Source organism: Charadrius vociferus, unplaced genomic scaffold, assembly GCF_000708025.1.
Source record: "Charadrius vociferus isolate BGI_N301 unplaced genomic scaffold, ASM70802v2 scaffold12, whole genome shotgun sequence".
Classification (NCBI taxonomy): Eukaryota; Metazoa; Chordata; class Aves; order Charadriiformes; family Charadriidae; genus Charadrius; species Charadrius vociferus.
Genome location: NW_009647422.1, coordinates 2,464,799 through 2,473,735, shown reverse-complemented (window position 1 = coordinate 2,473,735; position 8,937 = coordinate 2,464,799). Strand labels below are relative to the sequence as shown.

At 42.2% G+C, this 8,937-nt stretch overlaps 1 protein-coding gene across 2 annotated transcripts in view; it reads left to right on the top strand.

The window, feature by feature from the left end:
• Positions 1 to 816: 816 nt before the first annotated feature.
• The window catches only part of SNAP47 (synaptosomal-associated protein, 47kDa), a 21,929-nt gene continuing 13,808 nt past the window's right edge, over positions 817 to 8,937 (top strand). For both annotated transcript variants that reach the window (XM_009880505.1, XM_009880506.1), the window contains exons 1-2: positions 817 to 1,368; positions 6,801 to 7,285. In XM_009880505.1, coding sequence (XP_009878807.1) covers positions 872 to 1,368; positions 6,801 to 7,285 — 982 coding nt within the window. In that variant the 5' untranslated portion in view covers positions 817 to 871. The remainder of the gene's footprint in view (positions 1,369 to 6,800; positions 7,286 to 8,937) is intronic.

Here is an 8,937-nt window from a genome sequence, read left to right as displayed (position 1 = left end):
TTTTTAATGATTGTGAGTTCTGGTCAGTGGTGGTTTTGGTTTCACCTGTGCTGTTGAATACATTGGATAGATATTCTGGGTGTGTTCTTAACATACCTGAGTGTTGAGATATCAGAGTGGAAGGACCACTTATTTATTGTGATAGTCGTAGATATTTATTGATGACCTTGTGTTTTGGTATATTCTGGATTTTCTTCAGTACCTGTTGGTCTATGGGAAGCTGCTTCTGAAGATGAGGTGGGGAATGGAAAACTTCTTATGTGATCGCTTTCCAGTAAAAAAGGGTGTGCGAAAGACTCAGAAAAGTCAGTAGAAGTTTTTCATGATTCTCTTTTTGGTAGGTTCCCCTCCACCCAAAAATACAAACATATGCATGTGACCGTATAGACTAATCTAATTATAAAGCACCTCCCCTGTCCAAAACAGCACAGCAGGTATTAAAAATCCAGGGCATTAATGTAGTAGTAATTTGAAGTTTGTGCTGTTGTAAATCATGTGCTGGAACATGATGAGAACATTATAAAAAGGGGAGGCAGCGCTGTAAGGGAATGCGCAATAATATTGATAGTCCTCAGAAACGGGGAGCCTTCCTGACGGAAATACTTGGATGCTTAGGAATGATTACCAAATTTTGTGACCCATCCGTACCTATTTCCAAATCTGACTTGGGTGCTCACCTGAAAAGTTACAGTGGAAGTACTGGAAGCCAGCTGTGGATAGGATTAATTACTTACGAGTGTTTATAACATCAGCTTTTATATGTTGCTAAGGATTCTTGCTTTTTTTTTTTTTTCCTCCCTCTTTTATTCTAGTTTCTCCTTCTGGCTTTGAGAGCGTTGCTCCTGTAGAAGAGGATCTGAACGGCAAGCTGATGAACGAAGACATACGTATCCATAGCTGGCCTTGTTCTTACTACTTGGACACCAGCAAACAATGGGTCTCTGGCAGACTCTTGCTGACTCCTGTTGCCATCAAATTTACAGCTGACAAGACTGGGGAGCTTTTGGTCAACTTCCATCTTTCTAGTATCGGTGAGATCAAGAAGGAATCTTCAAATTTAATCTTCAGCTCCCTTACCATCTTGGAGAAGAACACCAAGCACTGGTTCAGTTCTCTGCAACCCAACAGAAATGTGGTCTTCAACATCATTGAGCACTTCTGGAGAGAGCAGTTGCTGTCTAGTCAAGGTGCAGGAGCAGAAGCAGCAGCTTTGCAGTCAACAAAGGGAAAAGAACTGACGGGGTTATTGACTGGATCGCAGAAACGACTGGAGGACACAGCAAAAGTGCTGCATTACCAGGGCGAGCAGTTTGATAATATCATGAGAGGGCTCAACAAGATCGAAGGGGATATGGATGTAGCAGACAGGTACGATACTGTAGCATCCTGAGCTAAGCAGTGCTTGTGGGATTGTATTGTTTATACCCGAAATTTATGGGGCAGATCCACAGAAGTCTTTAGGAAACTAAACTGTTGACTTTCACTTGAAGTTTAAGCCCATGATGGTCTTTTGCAGATCTAGTTCTTGTAACAAGTTATTTCTGTATTTCCGTCCTCCCGTCTGTGTGACATTTTTTCACCCTGGTGAAGTTGTTTGTGTGTATGTACCTGTCCTCTTTCCTTCAAATAACTTTTCAAGCCCTGATGACTTTCAACCACAACTGGCAGAAATGGTCGAGATCTCCAAAATATTAACAACCTATAAGTTTTGAGAGAGTTGGCAACTAGTTAGGGGGAAGAGGTGCAAATTAATATCCCCACTGAAGGACAAGGTATGGCATTCACATTTTTATTAGATGTCCTAGAATATACATAAATGAAAAATACTGAAAGTTGGGTTTGGTTGATTTTGCCAGTCCTGGACCATACTGTTTTGCTGTTCCGCAGCAAACACAACCACAGTTCTGCTTTTCTGGTTCTTGTCAAAGGAAATGTTGACTATGGCAGGTGAACTGCTCACTTGAAGACAGTGTCCTCGAGTTATCAGGAGACAGCTGCTAATTAATTTTTAGTTCCAGTAGATTGTACTCCTTTCTCTGTGCATGGAAGTCAGCTCTTGAGGCTGCTTTTTGCATACAGAGTGTGTGTAGTTGAGGGCTTTATATTTGCCCGTTCCTTCACAAGAACTTACTCCACGCAAGAGGGAGGGTTGGGTCTGCAGTGCGGATGTAGTCAGGGAAATGGCTGCAGAAACAGCGCTCTCTTATTTGTGCTGTAAAACTGCACTGCTTTTAACCTTACATGGAATACTCCCTGCCTTTAGGTCTAGGTGGAATAAATACATTTTGAGGAAAAAATGAGCAGTGTTGAGCAGCACTGAACTGCTGAGCTTTGTAGAGTCCGGTGGTGCAGGAACTGGAGAGACAGCACTCGTCTACTTGTGGCAATCTCAATCAGGTGTTTAAGCCAGTATATTAAAAAAAAAAAATAGCCACCAAGTGCTGCCTTTAGACAACTGAAGTAAGAGATTTGGAGTACATTTGAGATGCTGCTTAACTTGGGCTGTTGCAGGACTCAGTGTGAATAGTAAATGGTGGTGTCTTAATCAGAACATTATGACTTTACTATTTAATGATTAACATTCAAAGTGAATTATTCTATGCTGTTTTGTATGCGGCAAGTTGGATTCGCTAGCAGTCAAAATAGACAGTAAGGTTAAGAGTAGTATTGTAATGTTTGAAGATATATAGCTATGAGTGTCTTTGGAAGCTCTGACACCTGCATGAAGAAACAAACGGAACAGAGTTCAGACTAGTTGGTTTTGGAAGAAGCCTCTGTTTTTAGATGGATATCATGTCTAAAAGAAGGTGTTGATTTCACAATGATTCTGGTGATATTCTTCATATCCTTTAATGAAAAGCCAAGATAACTGAAAGCTTCAGCAATAGCTTTTAAAGTTCTGTAGCAATAAACAATGAGTAGGAAAATAAATACCTGCTCATTGTTTTTGGAAGAAAGTTTTGTTTTGGGTTAAGATGCACTGGGAGGTATTATTTGTCCTCATGAGTCTGAAAAGCTCGATGCTTTGATTTAAAAACGGAAAAATAAAGGAAGGCATTGACCAAATGTTAGCTGAGATTCTGTTTTATATACAGTATGAGGAGTTTGGCCAGCTTGCTCTCAGGCTAAAACACAGGCAAGAATCCGTTAGCCAAACTGTGTTATAATTGCATTATACTTTTGGGGGAGTTCTAACGCTTAGTTTTTTTGCATAGTTTGTGTGTGTGTTTTTCCTCATAAAGCTGCTCTTCCCCCTCCTGCCCCCCACAATGTCTTCTCCTAAACGGAAGACGTCTTTCTTCATGTCCCTAACCAATGTAGAAACTGGGGAATACCATGACTGAAGCTCATTTGATTGTTATATATTAGGGAAGTCAGACTATTAGCATAGATAATTATGTCTGTTAAGGTTCTTTGCCTCTTGTTTTCTGTAGAACCTTGCTGAGAAGTAACTACATGCAGGACCATTTTACGTGTGGAGCAGGTTTTGTGCAGAAGGAAATGAACTTTTGTGTCTGTTACTTCAAGGTTGTATAAGCGACACCAGTTTGGTGGTGTCTTTTCTAAAAAGAACCAGGCCCCTTTATCTACTTTCGTATGTTTACTGTGATTAACTTTATCTTGCCTGTATGTGTGGGCTTTTTTGGATTATTAATTCTGTTCTTGTGTATGCCTGGGTATATACAGCTGCTTTCAGTGGAACTGTGTGCAGATAAGCAGAGCTGTGCCTGACGTGCTAGCAGATGTTCAAAGACCAAAAATAAACAGAAAGCCAGATTCACTGGTTCCTTTTTAATATATTACTATTAGAGGACAAGGTACTCTGGTTGCAAATTTTCATTTGTATATAAGGTCCGGTCATATAGTTTGTTGATACAGAGGGGTGACTCCTCCGTGGAAGGCCAGGGAAGTTGGCTGGAGCCTTTGTTAGGACTATGGAGCAGAAAAATCTTGACTGTAAATCAGGCATTTGCCCAGCCCAGGATGTCATTCCCTGGGGAAAGAGGGGAGGAGGTGGGTGAGGGGGGTAAAGTGATAAAAATTAGGGCTCCAAGCTATCCAAAATAAGTTACCACAATGTAAATGGAGGTTTAGACTTGTCATGTTGCAGCTGCTTTTCAGTGAGTGACTGCACATGCTTTTCTCACGGTGAATGTGATGAACCGAAGACATACTGCGGTGGGAATTTAATGACTTTTCACAGGTTAAAACACAGGCATAAGCTGTCATTGCCCTGAAGTACCTTGTAACTCTTTCATAGACCAAGAGGACAGAAAACACGCTTTGTGTTCTGTAGAAATGAGATCAGGTCGTTTGTTTCTGTGTAGTTACAGCAGGTATGTTAAAGCACGGCTTTTAATTTGGAAAATGGTGTGTGCTAGCAGAGCCTAGGGCTTGTTCAGTTATTTTCTGTGTTGAACTTAAGTTGAACCTCATAGTTTCAGAATTCAGCCCTAAATCTATGATACTGTGCCATTTCAAATTCTGTTATTGTAGAAGTTTCTGTTACATCTCCTTTGGTCTGTCCCCCCCCGTGTTTTTAAAGGAGTGTCGCAGCATTTTCAGAGGGCAGCAGAGAGCTCCAGACCCATTACTCATCTTGCATGCTATCTACATAAATATCTGATGTCTGTGCTTTAGTTGGGAGTAGATTCTTGGAGCGATTCATTCTGCCTCCGCTATCCATGAATTCAGTGGTTGACTCCCAATATGACTTTTTCTGCTTTTCCTAGCAGATGAATTTCTTTAAGTAGGTCTGTTTTGAAGCTGGTGCTGAACTTTGATGGCTAGTAAACAAAGCATGTTCAGTTAGAGCTTCCTCTTTCAGATTAAACTTTGTCTGCAGCCAAATTAAACAGGATTTTAAAATTGCAAAGTCTTCTGTAGCTGCACTCTGATTCTCTCATGGAAAATGAATCGTTACAAAAAGTATCTTGAGAGGAGCACTGCTGTGATGCATATTTCATCAGGCGGTACCTTTCTAGAGTAAACTTAAAAGCAAATTAAATCAAGCTGGCTCTCCAAAATAGCAGTCAAGCAATAGTACTTTGTGTTTTGGTCGGATAAGGCTTGCATCTCTAGGATTTAAGTCAGTAAATAGTCTTTTGTAGCATCAGTAAGATCACAGTGTTTCATTAATGATTCTATTACGTGGACTGGCTTCATTAGAAGCATCTGCTGCAACTGCTGTGCTGGTGGCACATGCCTAGTCACTGGATAGTCTTTAAGGCATTTGTGGAGTGTGAGGGACACAATTCTGATCTGGGTTTCACATCCTTAGAGCTTTTTCTTTTTTCTTTGGTTTAAATAGAACCTCTTCCCTCCCGTTGAGAAGCCATTTGTGCCTGCAGAGATGGCTTTCCTGTTCTGCTCTGTGACTGTTGGGTGGGTTGAGAAATCTCCATTTAAAACATCCTGATCAGGCTAGTGGTCTGCAGGCCGGTTTGGTTTGTGGGATGCTTCCAGCCAGCTCACCGGTGTTTTCCAGTGGGGACTGGGTACGGTTGTTTGAACAGTGGATGCATCCTAGAGGGCTGACTTGCCCCTTCCTATGCAACTGGAGACGAGCTGTTTCAGCTCAGATGCGAGGTGGGTGCTGGAGGCTGCTGGTGGGTGAGAGAGGTGGTGGGTGGTTGCACAGTTTGGAGGAAGCAGGGTGATCTGAAGTTACTGTTGACTGCGCGGGGAGATCTAGTTGGCCCCAAAATTTTTTTCCAGCCACTGAGGCCGAGTCATCCTGAAATACAGGATGCTCTGCTAGCCGGATGGGTTTCGGTGATGGGATGAGAGGAAAGTTAGAGAAAAGGAGCATTGTAGGTGCTGACTGTGGCTCTGCCTTTAGCTCCCATCTACACCTGGAAAGGGATGCTAACAGATAGGTAGCACAGCACATGGAAAATCAAACCAAACCCACATCACCTCTCCTCTCATTCCCTTTTTTTGTGGTGGGGCTTAGACCCGAAGACATCTGTGATTCTGATCCTTTCTTGGGAGAGGACCCCAGAAGAGGAGTATGGGCTGTACTGATTGAAAATCCAACAGAAGGATCGTGTCCTCCGTATCATTGATTCTTCCTAACAGCTTGTAACATCTTTCTTGCCTGCAGCTGAGAAAACCTAGGTGCCTGCTTAGGTGCATCTTCTTGCTTAGAAATAAGAGGCTGTGTTAATTCTGGCTGTACAGTGGTCTTCCTTCGGAGGAGTTGCTTAATTCCTTCATAAAGTGAGTGCGGTTATCTTTAAGCTAAGGCAACACTTTGCCAGCCAGGAGGTCTGTCTCCTTCAGGAGCTACACCAACGTTGATGGTGAGGTAGACGCTGGACGCCAGTGGGCAGTCTCTGCTGGGCTTTTCAGCCTCAATCTTGTGCTCTTTGTGTTTTAACTGGCAATGGGGATTTGGAAGTGGGGGCAAAGCAATGGTGGCATCTGAGGTATAAAGGAGCAGAAAAAGGCAGTGGTGATGATGGCCAAGTGCGGAAACATTGAGGTAAAAGGCAGTGTTAGCTGAAGAACAGATGGGTGTAAATTGGCCTGAATAAATCCAGTTGGAAGTTGGACTTCTTACATCAGAACAGTGAGATTCTGGGACCGCTTTCCAACGTGTTAGCAAATGAAGAAAAGCTGGTTTTTAAAACGGATGGATCCTGGTGAGCTGTGAATAGGTTTGAGGGGCGAAATAACAGAAGGCTGGATTGAGTATTAAGAAATATTTGTGTCTGCGGTAATTTGCTTTGAACTGGTGGGGTAGCACGACCCTCCTACTGGCTTTCACTCTTCTAACACTCTCTTTTCTCCACTAGGTTGTTGACTGAGCTCGAATCTCCTTCTTGGTGGCCGTTTAGCAGCAAGCTCTGGAAAGCGCCCTTGGAAACCAAGCCAAAGGAAACTGCCACAGTTTCCGATTCGAAGAACCAGGAAGGAATCATAATTAGAATTCCAGTTATTATCACCCACAGAACAGACTCAAATGTCAAGCCAGGAAAACTCACGCTCTTTGCATCTGGCCTGGAAATCAGTGACTGCAATTCTCAGGTCATTCACCGGTTTGAATCAAAGGATGTGGATGATATCAGAGTTCATACGCCATATGAAATCAGTGTCCGACAGAGATTTATTGGGAAGCCCGACACCTCTTACAGGCTTTTGTCAGCAAAGATGCCAGAAGCAATCCCCATCTTGGAGATGCAGTTTAGCAAGAAGATGCAGTTTTTAGAAGATGCCCTAGGATTTGTTGGTGCCAGGAAGTCTCCGCAGGTAGATTTGGGGACCTCCATTTGGCAAGCAGGTATGTGACAGACAAAGCAATCTATCTGTAAGCAGTGACACTAGCCCTAAGTGTTTTGAAGTGATTTTCAAACTCTGAATAGTGTATAGTATTTTCAAGGCAAATCCTCTCTCACCTGCCCCAACGGTGAGACCATGCTGATGGTCAGAGGCAAGAAATAACTTCTGGGTGACATTAGGCCCTCTTGCCAAGAGGGAGCGGGTAGAGATGACAGAAGCGTGTGGCCCTGTTTGAGTCCAGTTGGATTTGATTTCTCCCAACTACATTAGCAAAACCTGTGACTGCAGATGCTGAAGCTGAGTGTCCCTTGGGGGACCTGGCAGCTGGAACATGCCAAACCCTCTTTAATGTAGCGCTCTCAGCTGGTGTTGTCACTAACTCCACACCACTTTGTGAAAGGATTATCTTAATTTGGCCAGCTACTGGCCTGTTTTTTAACTACAATGTCATTCTTTTTCCAGTGGTCACCAATTCAGTATTGTGCCACTCTGTGCTGAAAGGTCACTAGAAATTTATTCGTTCCTCCTGGCTGCATGCTTCAGGGTCCTCTGTCACTGCTATTTTTCCTTTGTCAGTTTGTACCTGGAAGCATATTTATATTAAACCTGTAGTTCGGTTAATTGTAGAAAGTTTAAAACAAATTGCCAGTCCAGCAAGTTTTTAAATAACATATGGGATAAACATCATGTTAGTTTTCATAGTTAGTAAAAACCAGAATTTTGTTATTTGAGAAGTTCAGGTGTTTGCATTTAGGAGGTTTTTAGTCTCAGATTAGGTGAATGCATAGTTTAATCATTTTAAGAAAAAATAGAGAAGACTGAAACCCTTTCACAACAATAAGAATGACATTCCTTACTACTATTATTTCTTCTAAAATTCCGGGGAGGATTGTTTTTTTGTTTTTCGTAATCCGACCCTGAATTCATTTGGAGAACTGGTGAATTTTTGTCGGTTAGGAATTTTTCTCTCAACACGCCTGAATCCTCTTTTTTTCTTAATTGTTAGCGACAAAAGAGCAAATTGGTGGATGGATTTTATTGCCAGCATATTAAAAACAAGTAGAAAAATGATACAGTAAAACAATAGATTAATCTATTTCTGTGCACCAAGCTAAAACTGGACTTCAGCAGGGAGGATAATGTCCTCTTGTTGACGAGTAGAGGGCCATAGCTTGGAAAAGCTTGTTAATTTTTAAGGAAGTAGGTCTTGGGCATCTGGCACTAAAATGTCAGCACAACAACTTAAGAGGAAAAACAACCTGCTGGTTTCTTAAGCGCTGAGTTATTCCAGCAAATTGGTGTTCAGTTCCTGATGGTCTTAAGGCTGGTTACATAAAATAATTGGATATACAGCCCTACTGTGCTTAATTTCCCACTGCTCTGCTCTGTTTGCATCTGAGTCAGTGAGTCAAGGATATTGCTCTCCTACCCCCACCTGCATTTTGACTGTTTAATTTGGAAATGTCAGTAAAGAAAACTGGAGGTTATGGAAATCCTGACTTCTCCAGCTCCACCAAAACCCTTGTTTGTTCCTTCCCGGGAGTCTGTTGCTGTCTGTCTTCTGTCGCAAGATGGCAGTCACGGACCGTGTTTTAACCTCTGGGTTTTTTCCATGGCTGCTCACATGGTGGAAATACTGATATATATTTTTTT